Genomic DNA, 19,512 nt, shown 5'->3' with positions numbered 1-19,512 from the left:
GCATTTCATTTTCAGTCCGGCTGATGTGAGGATGAAGGAGTTTAGATTTCTGCTTGGATTCTAGAGGCTGCTCCCAGAGGGCTGCTCAAGGAAGAGCTTGGAAGAAGTGTTGGAGGAAAGCCAAGAAAGGGCTACCCAGCACTTACTTTTTCAGTCTGCTGGAGAAAGTTCCTGGGCTGTTGTTGCAACGGCACAGAGGACTGAAATCTTCATGATGGCGCTTTCTGCCACTGCTGCAGAAAGGCGAAGTCATTTACCTGTGCTGACACCGCAGTAACCAGCAGCCTGGTGAATCTGTGTTTCAGGACACTGACAGAACACCCAGTCTTCTAGAAGCCACCCATACCCTTCTGTGGTGTCTAAGTCTTTACATCTTTCTCCAACACTTGCAAATTGACACTTTTGAAGCTTACGAGGAACACTGAGAATATTGCAAAGCTTTGAAATACTCCTGTGGGTGTTGTTTGCTGAAGATGGCCATACTGACATCTGAGTTTTCTCTAATTAGGGAGCAGATATTTGGTTATATATCTTTCTCTGGAATTAAGTCAATAGCAATTGTATGAAACCTCCCTGTTGGCTGAGCTGTTGTTCAAAGGAACACTGCAGCAGGACTGAAAAGTAAAGAAATTCCTAAATACTAATAACCAATCAAATGTAATTTGCAAGCCAATGAAAAGACCGCTGTTAAATACACCTACTAAAATAATCTTTTCTGAACTGTCAAAGGGGCTTCACAGTATTATCTGTTTCTTTAATTTTTCTTTGGGCAAGTCCTTGCTGCCCTGTGGCATGGGTACCAGTTGTACACAGAGCAATCAGGAAGAAGAAGAAGAGAGGGATGCCAGGTCAGGTGAGCGCTGCAACACAGTAAGAGAACAGAGTATGACATTTCTTTTGGGCTGAAGCAGAAGCCCTCATTCTCTAACGGCATCAGCCTGTTGTCTGACCCTCCTGTCATCCCTTTTGGTTGTACGGCTTGAGTGAGCAGGCAGGAGAACAGGAGGTGCAATGGATCTTTCTCTAGTAGGTGCTTGGCTCGCAGGACCTAAGCCACCATCTGTCAGTAGCATTGCAGCTTCACATTATAGGAGTCCCTGAGTCAGGCCAGAGCTTGGAAAGACAGTGGTGGCAACCCTGTGGGCTGGACGTGGATCTGTGTTAGTAATTTTCCGTAATGTCCTTACTGCGTTTCCTTCTTTTCCAAGTGCCTGCGGCAGGACAGAGAGGTATTTGTAGAAAGCAAAGGCTGGCATTACAGTGTCATCCCAAGACAGAGCTTGTTCTTAAAAAACAAAAGTGCAAAAAAAGAAATAGATGCACTATACTTGGTGTTTCTGCTGTTATCACAGAAATTATACTTGCTTGTAAACCTGCAGTGACCGGTCCCCTCCCTTTGCATAAGGGAAACTGGGAGCCCTGCAACTGCAGCAAAGTCAGGCCTTGGGACTCTGCACAAAAGTATTCCTTGCTGGGGAGTTGTTTCAATGAATTCCTACACAAATATGACCTACACACAAAGACTTGCTCCCACCATGGTGGGTGCAGATTTAGTCTCTAGCTATCTGCAGTTTTGAGGAACTGCTGATGATAAAGGCCATTTTGAACATGCATCGTTTCTTGCTGTCTTGCCTGCTCTGTCCTGGTTTCCTGCCGGCTTCCTTAGAGATACAGGAGAAGGCCAGGGATCAAGTACGCTCCTGAGCAGCCATGCTGTATTACTGCAACTTCAGAGAGCCCAGGGCTTGCTCCATTCAGAAGCAGAGTGCTCTGCTGCCCTCCTGTTTTGCTTGCTTGGGGTGGCTCTAGATGGAAGGTGTCTGTGAAATCTGTGTCTGAAGTTCTGGCCTCACCGTCTTTTACGTTGGGCGTCATGGCAGGGAAAGGGCTGTCTAGTTATCAAGGGTCTAGGAAGAGAGAAGTGATGTGTGAGGCGAGGGAAGGTGTAACAAAGACGCTTCGTTTAAAGTGCTCAGCAGGTAGCAAACTTTTTGTAAGTACGTATTTCTCCTTGCATGGCGGGAAGTAGAGGAGCCAATTGTAGACAGTAGTTGTATTTTCTTGCATCCGGTATTTCTGAATGAAAGCAGATTCCAGGCTGTTTTCTACTACATATAATGGTGATTAATGACCTAGCATGTTTCCTCTGGATTTGATGTTCGGCTTATGTTAAGATGTAGGGAGTGTTGTTTGCTGAGATGACATCAAGAGCTCTTGGATGAAGGGAGTAGAGACACATCCTTTCCTCACACAGCATTGGCAGGGTTTCGGTGCTTGCTGCTCACAGAGCTGAAGAACATCGCAGCTCATTTAGGAACAGCAGACCTAACCCTTTTTCTCCTTCAGACTCACTTCTTAAAAGAAGCCAGAGGAGGAAAGGGCAGCAGTGGAGTCACAAGCGGCCTGTAAATGGCCAGCATCCCCCTTCTGCCCTCCCTGGCTGGGAGGAGCAGCGTGGTCAAACCACAGGCTAGAAGGAATTTTTAATGGAAGGGGCCACTGATGGAGGAGACACTCCTCTGCTTGTAAGTGATATCATCTGGGAACAAGAGAGCAGTGGAAGGGGAGGACAGCAGTCTCTGAAGGAGAGTTACAGCTCTAACATCACAGTTCTTGAATATGCAGCCAATTTAGATTCAACAAGACAGTTATTAGACCCACAATCTTTGAGGCCACTCAGATTCAGGGCTTTGTTTAACTCCCTTGGAGCAGTGATGGGCTGTTTAGAACTGGGTCCCCAACCAGCAATATCGGACAGCATCTGCAAGGTGGGGATGGGGCCAGCGCGTGGAGGCTTCTGCGCTGAGCCAGCTTTGCTGGGGGCTGAGGCAGCACCCCTCAGCCACATGAGGAACCAGGTGGTTCAGACCTCTTGTAGCACACAGGTAATAGGTGACCACAACCAGCAATGCATTAGGTTGTGTGACTGGGAACTCTAGTGAGCATCTCCAGGCAATTAAGAATTTCTTGCAAACGTTTTTTGAGGGTTTAGTGCTGCTACTAGGAGGATATGTCAAATGGCCGAGGCATCCAGTGCTCCTGGTCTGCGAGTATCTGTGTGGGTGTTAGTAAAAACATCTGAAGTCTCAAGGCAGGAGAAAGGACCTTCTCTTCCTATCACAAGTCATGAGCAAAGAAAGGATTAACCTTTTTATACTGCTGTTTTAACAGAGGCCCCTGGATGCATGGGGCACTGCTGTGCTAAGTGGTGTGCAGTCCTGAGAAGAGAGAATCCCTGCCCCAGAGACCTTGTACTCCCGGGTGCTCCTTTTCCAAAGCAACTTCATTACTTCTAAGTGTTTCCTCACCTGCTACTGGGGAAGGGCAGCCAAAAGGGCCTGGAGATTTCCAAACTGCCTAGGATTTGGAAAACCAGCTCCCTAGGGGGAATTCTCTTTAAAAAGTCACTAGGGAGAGGAGTCTTAATTCTCAATGCAAATCTTAATCTGAACTGAGATGTAAAAGCTGCTTTATTGAACATTGTCAAGGACAAAGCGATCAGGCGGCCCAACGGGAAAAACGTCGTTGATTTCCATTGCCTCCAGCAAAGTTAACAGACAAGATTGAGGGTCTGCTGGGGAAGGATGCTAATCTGTCACTCTCTGTCCTGTCACTCTCTGTCACCGATTCTTCATGTGACGCTCAATGTATTATTTAGCCTTTCCAGCCTTGCGGTTTGCAGGGTGGTGTGTCAGTGTCTCCTAGCTCTCCTACCAACTCCAACTTCTTGGGATTCAATGGTGTCAGAAGGGGCTTTGCTCTACTCCACCTTGTTACCAGTTATGTGCCACCTTCTTGAAGTACAGATATGTGGAAAGGCCAGGCATGGCATGCAGGGAGGCGAGTTCCCACGGTCATATGACATCACCTGGCCTTTGTTGTCATTAATCAAAGAGCGTACCACACAGGATGTCCCAGTCAGCTGGGCTCACAGCGCACGTGAGGCTTTGGAGGGTGTGCATGGATAGAAGAGCTGCTCGCTCCTGCAGTGTTTGTCTGAAGCTGCTGAAGATCTCCTGGATGCTAGGGACAGACCTGACAACGTTTGGGCTTCTGTTTTACTCCAATACTGTGTGAGGACAGACTCTCTCCTCTTTGCTCCACCTGGATTACACAGGACTGTAACAAATGTTGGCTGTCTCACAGCTTACAGATGGGGACCGCACACACCCGTGAAAGGTATTATACATATTTGCCATTGAAGAATGCTTAGAATAGATGTTACTGAGTGTGCTGTGCTGCTTTGGTTATGTGTAATCTTTGTAAGGTATATACAAGTACCGTGCTGTTGGCCTGAACCCTTCCTCAGCTTGGCAGAAGTTTAGATTTAGACCCCAGCTTTGTGACCTTTTGGGCTTTCTTCTTAAATTTATCCTTCCTTCTCTTAGAAGCATGTCCCTTAGTAAAGACAGTCACTATCTTCATCATTCACTAATTCACTGAACACAACAAGAGCCTCAGAGGCACAGAGTTACTACATACTCTAATGGTTTCTTCAGGACTTTTGCTGTTCCCTTCGGTTTGTGGGTGTCCTATCCTTTTGCTGAGACAGCAGTATTGATTCATGTGGCTCTAAGCCACATCTCTTCCCTGCTGTCCTTTCAGCTGGCACATGTTCAGTGCTGGATTTTTTTAAAGCCTGAGTGTCATGCTTCAGGAACCAACCTTTTAAATTACAAGCCCACAAACTTAAGAAGCTCCTTGCAGTGAAATTTGGATTGCATATCCTTGGTGCATGAGGGTGGCGTGAGGCTTACCACATTTCCAGGTGTGTGGTTAAAGAAACAACTGTCCAAGTAGAGACATCATATAGCAGTGAGCAGCTCTGCAAGGGAACGCTCTTGGGTTTACAGTGCTTACTGATGGACTCTGGCCTCAAAATAGTAATTTCATACCACGTGCCTCAGTCTGGGAATGCCTCTTGCAAATGGCTGATGTCATGTTAATATTTCACTTTGTGAGGGACGCCTGGTGACCTTTGCAGCTGGATTCTACTAGCCTCTTACTGTCACATCTGTCCAGTGACGTGGAAAGAAAACAGATCCGATAATCATGGAGCAGATTTATCCATACGCAAGCAAAGCCCCATGTATGTGAAAGAGACTTTGGTGTTCAGCGACAAAAGGACCAAGATGTGTTTCTGCTTGAGTGATGGTTCGTAAGGATCAAAGGACAGAACTCGCCATGTGGCTGCACTTCAGGCACAGTTAGAGCCTAGAAAATGGGGTTTGGTGGTACTGAAGCAAGCAATTTGTGCCTGATGTGGATGGATGGCTAAGGTGTAACAATGGTTATTTCTGTGTCACTTCGCATTACTACCAATTAGCAACATTGCCTGCAGAATCAGAACAAGGCCACTAAATGAGTTTGCTGTGTAGGACTACCACAGCACACCCGAATTTCTCCAGGACACTGACAGAAAATAGCATAATCTCCATTTCTTTTCCCAGCCCTGTGGAATTCATTCCTGATGAGGTGTGATTCTTCTCCTGAGTAAGTCAGTCCCGAGCTTACGTAGCATCAGGAAACTCCAAAGTGGGAAGAGTGAATCCCTCCTCCTGTCCACCACCAGCACACATACCGTAGTCCCTCTGATCTTTACTCATCTGGGACTTTCTGGCTTCTTTCCCAATCATCATAAGCAATCAATTAATTATTTCTTTTTGCCGTTGTCATTGCAGGGCAACCATTGATGAAGTGGAAACAGATGTGGTGGAGATAGAGGCAAAGCTTGACAAGGTAAGATGGGGCAGCTTAGCGCATTAGTTTGAAGAGAGACTGATGAGTTCAGTCTGCTTAGGAATATGGCCCCACCAGGCTCCTCTAAAAAGCGAGCCCATCTCAGGCTGTCAGGAACCTAATGTATAATACATTGGGCTTCTCAACAGGACCACGTCTCCCTCTACTGACAGGTACCTGTCAGGGCTCCTTTGTGACTGCCAAAAGAGTTAGGACAAGAGGTCCAGACTTGGGCTCCTAATGCTGAATGGTGGCCTTCTTATTCTGGTCCTGGATCTCAGGGGACTGACACTGCTTCTCCTGCTGTGGCAAGTTATTTCGGTGCTGTCTGTTTCCCCTCTCCACCATCTTGCTTGTGATATTAACCTGTGTGGGGCAGGAGCCGTTACGTGTCCACACAGCACAGGCACTACTGTGTCAGCTCAGGGATGGAAGGAGACACTTGCAGGTAAACAAGGGGCCAGATTCAGACCGATGATGGTGGTTGCTGTCTGATGTTCAGCCGGGCTATGTGCCACAGCTGTAAACTGACACTGGAAATATCCTCACAGAGACCAGTTTGGCCATTTTGCATTTATGCTGGTGATTCTTTACATCCAGTTGGTAGTTTGGATCTAAGTCAGAGGCTTTAGGATGGAACATGGCTTTTCCACCCCCATTCCTCCTGATGTCTGAGACATCAGCCAAGTTGTTTCTAAATGAAAACAGGGAGAAATGAAGAAGAGGAGCCAGAAAAGCCATTGGCTTTTTATCTGCGAGATTTCCCAAAGCTAGCAAGGGATAAAACTCTTGCGCCTGATGGAGAAATGGGCTTTGTTGAAGTCACAAGCCCTAGGCAAAACTGTGTCCTATAAAACCTATTTACTACTCAAGCTGCTTGAAAAGGTTATCTGCACAAGCTAACTAGTCTCACTGGTGAAAGCTGCAAAGGGATTTAGGTTATCTGTTTTCCTCTATGGAAGAGGGTAAGGCTCCAAAGACAAAGCATGGGGCAAAACGTGCTCTTATTCTAGCGCTACTGCTGTCAGTGCCCCCTGTAGTTAGACGACTTGTTGTACCAGGAACAATCCTGGAGCGAGGAGGGCGGGCTGGAAGCACAAGAGCTGTTCAGGGCGCTCAGCTTTTTATTGTTCAGTGCTTTGTTGCAAATTGATTTGAGCTCCTTCGGGTGAGGAGGTGCATTAAAACAATAGTCTCGTGCAATTTTGGTCTTCCCCAGACAGCACTTACGGGGTGATATTCTGGTAGTGCAAAGCGGGTGGACATGTCATTCTGTTTGCATGCATCATTACCCCTGTCTGCTGCGGACATGACCAGTCATGCAAAGTGCTGGCTCAGTCACTGTCAGCAACAGGCTTATCAGTTCTGGGTCCAGGGCAAGTGAGGCTGGAGTTTGCATCTGAAGAGACACTGAAGTTCAGATTAGTTTCTCTGAGGGTGACTTTGGACAAGATTCAATCACCCCCATTCTAATAAATCAGCCTTGGGTGGCCCAGCTCCTCTCCTGTGTACCAGCTGGGTGGATGCCCGGGGCAGCTTCTCTGGGGCTTGGTGTAAATGTTGTTCAGTGGTACCCAAATAGCTGACATGACTAATTCTTTAAGAGCAGCAAGCTGGTAAGGACCGACTCTGTTTCTCTGCCTTTTACTGTGCCCCGAGCACTTAGTTTATAAATGATTAGCCTTTTAACACCTGTTTAAAATGGAGGTAAAGGGCAGTGTAAATGATTCATCCAAGGGAACACCAGAGATTTGGGCTGTTTCAAAGAGATTTCCTTCATTCTGTCCTGTGCTCCATCTGCAAAGCCATCATTGCTCCCCTTGGGAGCGGGCTTGTGCTGAATGGCCTTCAGCTCCTAGTAACACAGCCTTGGCCACAAGTGTTTGCACAGAGGTATGCTAGAAACCGCCACGTTGCAGAATAGGCTGGATTTCCTTTCCAGAGGATCTGTCCAAACCCCTAGTGTACGTCTGGGCTCCAGATGTGACAGAACTGCATCTGTTTGCTTTTCTTCTGTGGGCTTGGATGGGATAGTACAAGTCTGCTAGCATCCAATGCTGTTCTGTCAAATTGCATGGACAGGAGAGGATGTGAGTGTGAAAGAGTGAAGACTGTATATACTATGTATACACAGATATACCACGTGTGACTATATATATATATATATTTATACATTCAGATGTACTCAGATATATTTTTACAAAACTGCAGACAGAGGCAAGCGAGCTTGTTCTGCAATGCATGCATATAGATTAGACCCCACAGCCTTGTGGCTGCAGAAATAGAACAAGCACCAAGCCCAAAAACAGCACACCATGCTTCAGTGGGGCTTTGACATCAAGCCAAACTTGAGAGCCACTCATTCCCAGCCTGTAGGTGAGGCTGGTTGGCGGGGATAGATTTCTAAAGCCATTTTTCATTAGTAAGACTAATGTCCCTAAAAGGCTCCTGGATTTTGAGAATGGAAAACTTTAGCTGGAAGTGTTGTTCATTATCAGCAGCTAAAGTTTTTTACTGAGTTAAAAAGCCTAGAACAGTGATGATTTAAAAAAAAAAACAAAAAACCAAACAATCAATCAGATAATTAAAAAATTGTGCTCAGTGGCCAGCTGTTACTGTTGCAAATCTCTTGGGCCTTTGGTTTATGGATTTATCTTAAGTTGTGTACTGTAACCTTTTACAAGGAGCTTTGGCTGCAAGGAGATAGGCTAATGGCCGGAATTCTGGCTAAGCTAATGCTCCAGTCTTTACAGCCAGTTCCAGGTGTGCTAAGGCAGTTTGCTGTGGCTAGGAAGTCTGGGAATGTTCCTGCAGCTGTTAAATTATCAAAAGTTAATAAAGGCTGTCTGGAGATGTATACCTGTGCTGCAGCAAACTAATTCCAAAGTGAGGAAGCCACCCCGTTTTGCTGCAAGTTCCAGGTAACTTCACTGGTACCTTCACTATAACAAGGCTGGTGATGAGAATCAGAGCATGTGTAGCTTGCTTGAAGTTGTTAACATTTCTCTGAACAAAGCTCCTGCCATGTCCATCAGAAAGACTGTACTAAGTCACAGGCAGGCCAGAGGTACATGCTGTAATCCCTCACAGTGCACCAGCAAAGTTTCCTTGGGCTGCAGGATTGTGGGTATTGATTCATAGTTATCTACAATCTTGATGATTTAACCTGCGTGTGAGGGAACAGATGTTCACTGGCTGCACATAGCAGACATGGCTTAAGCAGTCCTGGTCAGTTGGTTTAAGGAAATATGATACAAAAACGTCAGGCTGCTGAACGGTGGCTCCCCTTCATTCCAAGGTAACAGCAAGACAAGTCTCCACAAGTATACAGAACAGCCAGCTGGGCTGAGAGACTCGATAATCCCGAAGAGCAGCATACTCCCAGCAGGGAGATTCTAGACAGCTTATCACTTCCACCCAGCACCAAGGAGTCTTACCTCTCCCCAGTCAATCTGTGTGATCAGGTTGCTTTCATTGCAGTCCTGATGCCTCAGGGTAGAATGAACAGTAGAAACCCACTGGAAAAAAATGGGCTGCCCTGATTCATCTGTCCTCAGGGGATAGCCTGGAACTGTTCTTAAGTGACAAGTGAAATGTTGGCAGCATTACATACCCTGAGAAGTGTGATTTGCATCCCTGTTTCTGCCACGTGCAGTAAGGGTTGCTAGTGTAGCCACACCAGGAAGGTGAATGGCATCCTGTTCTTGGTCTTGGTCTTGGGCTGTGGTGTTGGTGCAGATTAAAACCAGCCTGGTTGCAATACAGTTTGATGTGATCAGCTGCCTATCCGCTCACACCTCTCTCCTTGTGCAGCTGGTAAAGCTATGCAGTGGGATGATTGAAGCAGGCAAAGCCTACATCACCACGAACAAGCACTTTGTCAGCGGAGTCCGGGACTTGTCGCAGCAGTGCAAGAAGGATGAAATGATTTCGGTAAGTCATCCTGCGGGATGGAGCATGGGACACAGCGAGGGCTGGGGAGTGTTAAGCTTCCTGATGCTGTGAATGGACCATATGTGTCCAAGACCTTTATACTGTTTAAGGAGCCATTTAGTATGAGATTTTCTTTTTGGAGGAATGTAGAGACCACCTGATAATGCAATGCTGAAAGGTCAGAGTGAGATTCATTGTTTGCAGGGAGAACTGGTGTCCTAGTTTCAGCCGGGATAGAATTAATTTCCTTCCTAGTAGCTGGTACAGTGCTGTGTTTTGGATTTAGGATGAGAATAATGTTGATAACACACCGATGTTTTAGTTGTTGCTAAGTAGTGCTTACACTAAGTCAAGGACTTTTGAGCTTCCCGTGCTCTGCCAGGTGCACAAGAAGCTGGGAGGGGGCACAGCCAGGACAGCTGCCCCAAACCGGCCAAAGGGCTATTCCATACCGTACGACTCATGCTCAGTATATAAACCGGGGGGAGTTGGCCGGGGGGCGGTGACCGCTGCTCGGGGACGGGCTGGGCATCGGTCGGCAGGTGGTGAACGGTTGCATCACTTATTTTTCCTGGGTTTTGTTCCTCCCTTTCTCTCTCTTGTTGTTTTCATTACAACTTATTATTATTTTTATTATTTTTATTATTTTATTATTTTATTATTTTATTTCAAGTATTAAACTGTTCTTGTCTCAACCCACGAGTTCTCTCGCTTTTGCTCTTCCGATTTTCTCCCCCGTCCCACCGGGGACGGGGGGGAGGGTGAGCGAGCGGCTGGGTGGTGCTTGGTTGCCGACTGGGGTTAAACCACGACAACTGGACTTTTAAGAAGCCACAGTGCTGGCAAGGTTGTTGGAATCTAGGTCAGTAAGCATCAGTTATTTAGGAAGCGCAGGTAACCAGCCTACACAAGTGACAACCGACATGTTGATTTCAGCACTAAACTGGAAAGGACAGGGAGCCTATGGCTTCAATGTCAGATGTTTTTGAAATGCCTTCTTGCCAAATGGCAGAGTGGCCCTTCACTGGCTTAATGAGAGTCTCTCTCAGCCGTTGAACCCCTGGGAAGGAAGGGCAGCTGCTTCTATTCACTGCCAGTTCTCTTTACCTTTTTTTGCAGGAGTGCCTCGATAAATTTGGAGACAGTCTGCAGGAAATGATTAACTATCACATGGTAAGATGCCGCTTCTTCTTGTCTTTTTGTGTGCTGATGGCAACCTCTTTCTCAAGGCACCGATTAATGGTCTTCTCTGTTTGGTTTACTTGACACTGCACAAAGGTGGGGTCCATGAAGGGAGTGTCTTTCAGGTTCCAGTCCCTGCACATTGCGTAGCCAAAAGAGCAGCAAAGGGCTGGGAGTTATTGTTGCCTCTTGCAACGATATTGAATTGGATGAGCTGTGAGCCTGTGTACTCACGATGATCCGTCCTGATGCATCATGTACGGTAGCAAATGGGATTTCCCCAGGCTTGCAGAGGAGGTACCACTTAGTGAAAGGGTATGTATTGTTGCATGGGTGCCTTTTGGCTCATTTCAGATCAGAGATGTACAACGAATATGTAGAAGGGTGAGGTTAGAGACCCTTTGTTGAAGGAAGAGGAGAGCTCACAAAGGTCCCGCACTCTAGATGCCTTGTTCTTCTTTTTGGATAGCACAGGATTTTGCAGTGAGGACAGACAGGGTCCTGAGGAGCTCTGACAACTCAGGACTCTGGCTGTTAACAGCTTGCATGTATAGCCTTGTTGCTGCAGATTTGGAATACACTCTGAAGCTTGGCATTCAAGTTTGTGGCATTAGGACAGCGGCAAGGCTGTGAATGGATCAAACCGAAAGGACTGCATTGTTCAGTTGATGCTGGGAGCAGACTCAGTGAGTTGTGTGCAGCTCTGTGTTTAAGGATAACACAGGACATGTTAATGCTACACTGAGATGAAAGGAGGGAAATGCCCGGACAATGGCTGTTCTCCTGAGCTGACTGTATCTCACTAACAGAGCCCAGGGAGTTAGAATCTGCCCTTTCTTCATCCCAAACATCCAGCCGTGGCATCTGTCAACCTCGTAGAAGAGGACGGTGCTTCATGCTTGGTGGCTCCAGGCCAGACCCACAATTTTAAGTCTGTAATGCAGTAGGAGCTTAAAGCACAAGTGCTTTAAAGTGAAGGAAGCTTCAGGGTGTCAGCACTGGACTGACCCACTTTTATACCATGATGCCTCTGTCAAAGTACATTAGGCACGATGCTTGCTTTCGGGATGCAAGTTAACCACGTGCAGCTGGAGAAGAAGCTTAATCAAGTCCATTTAATTATTTCATGAAGCAGGTGAGAAGTCTGTTTCCTAGTGAAAAATGACAGGGAAAAGAGGTACTGCACACGCAGCTCTCCTAGGACTGTTAGTGTTTGGGAACAGTCAAAGAGCTGTACGGCAATGTTGTTGGTGGGGAGAGAATGAATGAACCAGTGTGAGCATCAGAGAAAAGGTGTGTTTGTGTCAAAGCAGGGAAAGTCAAACCCTGATTTTCTGATGCTGCTCAAATTCCCTCTGAAAACGTAAGGCCTTTCTGCCAAGGAGCATATGAACCCCTGAGAAGCTGCCCCTTCATTCCGGGGATCACATCACATCACAGCTGCACTGATAGGGGCTGGGCTGAGGAGTGCGTGCAGCCCAGCCATGAGGAAGCAGTCCCAGCCAGAAACCTCGAGAAGCAGAATGCTGTCTGCAAGTTCCACTACGCCAGCTGTGCAGCTTCCCCGGGATCCCTGGTCTCTGCCAGAAGTGGCACTTCTGGGATTGCTCTTGCCTCAGCCAACTAATAAGCAGAAGGACCCTTCCCAGAGCTGTCAAATCCCCAGCTCATGTGGTATAACCCTTCCCATGCACCCCACCCTGTTCAGCAGGGGTGAGCTCTCCACTACGTGTGACTCAGGGCTTGTAAAAGGCAGTATTTCCCTACCACCAGCTGCATGCACAAGGGAAATGTGCTTAAATCCTCCTTCCCCCCAGCCTTTGGAGAGCACCCTCCTTCCTTGGTGCACAGCAGTGCGAGTCCCTCTCCAGGAGGTGCCTTTGGAATGGCTGCTGCATCTTGAGCCCTCTCCGACAGCTGTTGCTGAGTTATTTTTAGTGCCTTCTGCTGTCTCCTTTGTGTGTGCCTGTGCGTGTGTGTGTATGTGTATCTTGGCTCATCCACGTCTGAGGATCTCAGCTATGAAACAGTTGTCAGTGCTTACTCTAGGAATGTGGCCAGGACAGTATGTACAACTGGAACAAGTTAAAAAGAAGGGAAAATATCCAAAAAAAATCGGTTGGAAAAGCTTGTTCTGTAATTTTATTGCTAGAGCACGGGGCCCGGAGATGTCCTGATTCTAGTTCAGCAAAATCCAAGCATAAAACCCGCTTGATTGTAGAAGATGAACACACTGAGCTCCAGAGCATTCCCACCTTCCTTTTAATGCATAAGGAGGGAAAAACATCAAAGCAACCTTAGAGGACAGATGCCAAAGGAGAGAGTTGAGTTCAGAAGAGCTGGAGTCAGTGTCCTCTGCCTTTTTTTGTGTTCTTAGCCACGTGCATTTGGGCTAATGCCTTACTCATGTCAAAGCATGCACAGAAGTTAGAAACCTCAATAACTTTATGGATCTGGACTATTGTACATTTATGTCTCAGCTTCCATATCTGCAAAAAGCATTTCAAGTACTTTCCTGTTTCTGAGGGGCTATTGGGAGGACACACAGACTAACGACTCACAGAAGCTCTGCTAATTCCTGCCAGGTAAATACCAGGATTGTCAGAAAGATGAATCAACACCTCGGGTAATAGAATTTTTGCCCAAACTGTAGAAAGGAGTGAAACCAAGGGAGGGCAGACAGACAAAGGGAAGAGAGGATAGGTTTAATACTGAGATTAAAGGTGCTGGGATTCAAATTGTGTTCAGCCACACAGATTTCTAGGAGATTACACTGATATAACTGGAAACAGTGTTGGGCCCCTGTCTGATAATGAAATTTGAGTAAGATGTACTGTGAAAGAGCAGCACTGCTCCATGGGGAATAGTGTCCGTGGAGGATTTCAACCACAATCAACAGGCTGCTCAGCAAACAGTGCAGGGAGCAAATTCTGCGTTGTCCCTTCCCCATTCAGATCTGTGGTTCTGGCTTTGGCTTGGTGAGAGAAAGCAAAGCAACCAAATGATAAAGCTGTTTGACCCTTGCAGAACCAAGTGCAGCAGTGCAGAAAGCACTCACACCTTCTGGGTTAGTTCCCAGTTAGGACACTGGCTTCCCTCAGGACTTGCTTTAGTCTAAGCGGTTTCATGACCTCTTCCAGCCAGCACAGACTAGCTGTACCGCAGCGAGAGGCAGTCCTGCCGCCCCCCTTGCCTTCTCTCCATTTTTAACTTTTTCCAGCACCCTTGTCATCCCTCCCTAGTGCTGGCTCAGGGGGTCACACAGCTGCAGAGGGCACTGGCCTGTGTCCAAGCTAGCTGGGTTTTTAGCTAGTTAAAGCCATTTCACGATGCGGCCACACAAACACAGCGAACTCTTGACTGCAGTGCTAGCTTGTGCTGGCTGAAAAGGTTCATGAAGCTATGGTCCAAGGCATCCCTGAACTGTCCTCTGGAGGTGACTGCCTCTCCCACTTAAGTATTTAAGAAGTTTGGGCTCCTGGCTTTGGCTGGTCGTGTTGACTGCCTAACGTAGCTTGCTTGGGCAGCTGTTTTACTGGGGATGGCTTTGTAGGGGAGACAGGAAAGGTTAGATGGCTCAGACAAACTGATACAGGTAATGATGACTGAGTAAGAGATCAGGGAACTAATGTCTCTAGCTGGTTGTGTTTGATTTGACCAGTGAGCTGGAGAATGGCACTGCCCTAGCAGCCCCAGAGGATGTGTTTCTGTAACGTGCCAACTGCTTAGCTGGGAGGCTGATTTTGCTTGCTGCTCTAGGGAAAATGGCCTTCCAACATCTTGGGCAATTGGCTTCCTAGGGTGTTCTGTTCAGAAACATATGCTTAGTGGCTTGAAAGAGAGCTTCCTACTGATATTACAATGCTGACCTCTTGAGGCATCGCTGCAGCTGCAGATGTTGGTAGTAGCATCAGCAGAAAAGCCAAAGGTCCTGCTGGCTGCCATGTCACCTCGGAGTCAGATTCAAGGCAGGGTGCTGTGCATGTATTTCTCTTGGTGGCTGTACTGCGTCTGGATGAATATTGCATCTTGCTTTAGAGGACTGTCATTTCCCTCTCCTAACAATCATGGCAGTGTGTAGGTCCGCTGAATTCCTGTACTCATCTTTTCTAACAGCAATTCAGTAGTCTGATTCTCAGTTGTACTAGTGCTACTTTACATATCTAAGGGATAAGGGTCCCCAGCCTCAGGCATCCTAGACCCAAAATTTCAGTTCGTGCAGGAGGAAGGTACCTGATGAGAAATGTCTGTGACTCCTCCCCATGTTCCAAAAGCAAAATGTGCCACCTTTCCCTATTGACTGTAGGAGTCCTGCACTTGTCAGCTGTGCTAAGAATTTAAAAGCATCAGCTATTACCTCCAGTACTTGTAAAAGTACAGTGGTTAGGGTAATTGGCTCTTTGCCAAACACAAGCAGGGCAGAGATGCAGGGTCTCAGAGGTATTTAGTTCTCCAAGTACCGCTGGACTCAGTGAAACTGAGGCACTTGGACACCTTTGCAGTGTTAGCTTGCACTTCCTACCCCCGAGTGAAAATGAAATCTTACTGCTGAAAAATTCCTTGTACCTGAGATCCTGAGGGAGTGAGGGGTCTTCCCCTCACTGTGTAAACTCTTCAATATCCCAGAGCACTTCCCTCCAGTGAATGTTACGGTCTGTCCCATTATTTGTACTCTTCTGTTCTATCGCGCCCCTACCTGCCAGGAGCCTTTGCCTCAACACAGAACGAGCTGACATTCTGCAGAAACTCCCCTACCCGTTCTCTGGCACGTGCGGTCTTTGCAGCATGGGCCACAGCTGAACTGTCTGAAGGATGCTGTATCACATCGCCTCATCAGGCGAGCTTCCACGCGCTGGTTAGAGGTGCATGATCCATGACAGGGGACAAGTTTCCAGCTACCTCTGTGAGACCTCTGAGCAGCGGGTGGCAGACAGGGATGCCAGGGCCTTGCAGCAACCTTCCTGCGCATTCGCCAGAGTGAACCGTTTCCTTTCACATTTTTACCTGAGTGGCATGAACTGGAATTTTGCTCGAGGGCCTGAAGTCTCCCCTGTGACCCCTCCTCCTCCCTACATACCACACCGGAGTGAATAAATTTTGACTGTGGCTTGCCAAGCTCTTCTGTACTGGAAATGCTCCTTGCTTGTCTGCAGGCAGGTGCTGTGCTGTCAGCTCCAAAACCTGCATGTTTGTTTGCTTGTCTCCTTCCTTCCTCCTTATCACCCTCCTTAAAACACGGAACAGGTTGAAAGGCATAGCAATCTGCCAGACCATTATATGTGAGAAAACCACCTTTCCCTCTTTTTACAGAATCTGATGAATGTAATTAAGTACATGAGTGTAACAAGGTATCCCCACAGGTAAAGGAGCATAAAGTTGCCATCAGTTCTAGAGAGGCAGCTGGTAATTGTGGGCTGTTGGATTTCCACTATGAGGCTAGGCAACGGTGTTTGGAATTAAAGCAGTGCAGAAGCTCACACGTTTTTTTCACCCCATTGCCAAAGGCTGTTAAACACTAGACTTGAAGTGGATTTTGTTCCCCCCAAAATTCTGATTAGGTCAGAGTTCCCTGCGCTGCTTTTAGGTGCAGTTCTTTCTAGTGCAGTCACGTACCTAATCAGCACTTGTGAAGGCAGGGCAATCCTTTCCATAGACTTTTAAAGCAGACACAACTGGCTATGCTCCATGCCAACCTCTTGGTGCTGACTAGCTGTCCAGATTAAGAGTTGTACAACTTATAGATAGTTCAAAGCTGTCAGCATCCACTTCCAAGGAACTAGGGAAGGGGAGGCTCCAGGTTATACAAGGGCGAGAGGCAGTGAATGCGGGGATGCAATAATCCCTGGCTCTGTCAAAGAATGGGAGGCAGTTTCCCCACCAGGCTATTGCCCTACACATGCCTTGGAATGAAATACCAGGATCTGCAGCACAGCCTTGCCACATTTACGCATCAAGGCTCTTTCCCATGCAGTTCCCTCTCTCTGTGTGATCAGAAAGATAAGAAAAGTGAAAGGATGCAAGTGAAAGTGCTGTTGTGATAGGATTACTCTGGCTGAACCTCCTAAGTGCATTTTCAGCAGCACCAGGTATTTTCCAGCTCAGAAGATGTAACATTAACATTGCTCTCATCAGTGCTACTCCAGACAGCGCTGTGTTGAGCTTCATGAAGTCCTAAGCTTTCCCGTCTGCCATAAATCACTGTAGCTACGTCACAGGAATCCTCCAGCAGGAGCAGGAGCAGCTTGCAGGGGAGATCTAGCTATGCTGAGCGAGCCAGGAAGCATTTCCTGCTGACAAGAAGAAAAGCCACCCAAGCTGTGATGAGTCAGTGAGGCAGATGGCAGATGTCACGGGTGGAGGGTAGTGGCGGAGTTCAGGGGGAAGGAAGAAGGAAGTGAAAGTGGAGGACGCTTCCAAGCTGCCTATTCTCCACAGGGTTGGGTGGACCACCTGCATTTTCTGACGGCACTTTGGAAAGGTCCAGGTGCATCAAGCTACCACAGAAGGGATATCATTTGTGGATGCAGAATTACCATCTGACAGGGGAGATGCTTTCTGTCGTCTCATGGCTTCACAGTTTTTGCCATCGTGTCCTAGTGCAAGGACATTACGCTAGTCCAAAAGACTTTAGTGAGCTGCTGCCTTTGAAGTTGGATACCAGTCTAGCAGTTAACACGAGCTCAGTGCTGCATTCTGGGTTTCAGAAAGACTAGGTTTTTGTCAGTTTCTAGAACATCTTAGGATGTCCGCTTTCTAGTTAGGGGAGAGAAGCAGCTTCAACAATATGTAAGGGGCAGGAACAAATGTCCTTTGACCTAAGCACAAACTGGAGCTCTTGAGCTTTTTGTGAGAGAGACTCAACTTCAGCTTGGCTCGGAAGTTAGGCTTCGGCTGTGTTGACATCCGACGTGTAATAGAAGTAGTGTTGTCGGCTTGTTTTCCAGAGCACAAATCCTCAAGTGAGCTGTATTACAAAGGCATCACAGATGGAATGCTGTTCATGGGTGGCATTTATCTGGTGGGCCATTGCTCAAGAGATGTAGGACCAAATCATATAGCCAGACAGGAATAAAAGTCATTTAAGCATCCCCTGCCAAACAAAGTATGCTTGAATTCTGCCTGGCCCTCCTGCCCCTTAGTTTACTATATTCAGCTGCTAGAAGCTGCAATGAAAGAGAAGTAAACTGTAGGAATATGAAATCAGGGGAAAATGTACAGTATGCTGTCATTGTTGAGTTTTATTTTGTTATTTGAGCAGCTGCAGTGGGATTTATATGCTCTTTCAAACGCTCTGTCAGGCACACCCTGACCTCAGCTTGGATAGACATGCCATTGAACAAGAAAGCACCCAGGTTTTGGAAAACCTCTTTGCAACTCTGCAGCAGGACAGGTAGTTGAAGAGAAGAGGAAGAGGTGGACAGGCCAGGACAGACTGCCGAAGCCACTGCAGTCCTAACAGTGCCGTGTTTGATCAGCACAAGGGGCTTGTCAGCAGAATGGGCCATCTGTGGGGAGCAGGGTGTCTGACAGGAAGGCTGACATAAAGATTATGGATGATCACCTTCTGCAGGCTGGGGAGGGTGGTCACTTTTGTTCCCCAGCAGATGCTCAGAGACAGCCGACAGAATCACGTCTGGGCCAGCCCTGTAGCTGACCGGCCAGCCCCGCCGGCCTGGCTGTAGCTGCCTCCCTCTCTCACAGACACACTGCAGTGCTCCCAGCTTGGGAGACTGCTGATGGGACAGGGTTCCCGAGACCGGATAAAAGGATCAGGCTCTGATTCCCAGGCTACCAGACAACCAACTCTCATTTAAATGCAATATAAACCAGTCCCCAGACCGTTTCTGGGGATGTCGGGGAGAACGAGGCCTCCAGACTGGCCATGAGAGAGATAAGCGCAGAGATGTGACTCATCCAGCTCATGACTGCTGTGGCTGGGGTGATGAATTGGCGGAGCTGGAGAAGGGAGAGCTGCCTTTGTCCATATGTCAGGCAGCCGCAGAGGAAGCTCCACACCCTCCGTCTCATCAGCTGGGGCCAGTGGTTGCAGGAGAATGGCTGATTCGCTTAGTGATCTTGATCTCATCTCGGGCTATGGCTCTCAGTGCACTAACAGACCTTAAAGGACCTGACCAGCTTCACCTGGGGCCTCCACCCACACCCTCCACCCGTGGGCCCAGGCACTCCATTTAAGCTCTGCCTGGGGCCTTCAGTCTTGGTTTGAGCTGTGCTGTAGGAGCACAGGTCTCCAGCTCAGCTACAGCCATACCCAGCTATGGACCCTGGTGATCCCAACTTACAGACTGATTTTTTTCTAGCTTGGTGCTGGACTTGCCCTGTCACTATGGATCTGCCTGGCAATCTCTGGGCCTGACTCTGATATGTGGACCAAATTCCCAGCTTGGTCTCGGACCTGCCTCGCCACCGCAAACTTAGCTGACAGTCTGGGCTCTTGGTTGAATCTGGCCACCATCTCTGGACCTGCCCTGCGTTCTTGGTTTGGTGGGATGGAGCCTTGGCTGGTGAGGCCCCTGCCCTGCCAACTGCGTTATCCCCCCTTAGCTCCTGGTCCAATGGTCTCTGCTGCTCCTTGACAAATTCCCACCAGAAATGCTGTCGCCTACCTCTAATCTCTACTCGAGCACTATTCCCATGTGC

The 19,512-nt window shown here is 47.8% G+C and overlaps 1 protein-coding gene across 1 annotated transcript in view; it reads left to right on the top strand.

Moving 5' to 3' along the window:
* ACAP3 (ArfGAP with coiled-coil, ankyrin repeat and PH domains 3) overlaps positions 1 to 19,512 on the top strand; it is a 106,518-nt gene that overhangs the window by 39,763 nt on the left and 47,243 nt on the right. The window contains exons 2-4 of the mRNA XM_076356456.1: positions 5,682 to 5,739; positions 9,553 to 9,672; positions 10,792 to 10,845. Coding sequence (XP_076212571.1) covers positions 5,682 to 5,739; positions 9,553 to 9,672; positions 10,792 to 10,845 — 232 coding nt within the window. The remainder of the gene's footprint in view (positions 1 to 5,681; positions 5,740 to 9,552; positions 9,673 to 10,791; positions 10,846 to 19,512) is intronic.

Source organism: Aptenodytes patagonicus, chromosome 19, assembly GCF_965638725.1.
Source record: "Aptenodytes patagonicus chromosome 19, bAptPat1.pri.cur, whole genome shotgun sequence".
Classification (NCBI taxonomy): Eukaryota; Metazoa; Chordata; class Aves; order Sphenisciformes; family Spheniscidae; genus Aptenodytes; species Aptenodytes patagonicus.
This window is presented reverse-complemented; position numbering and strand designations above follow the sequence as displayed.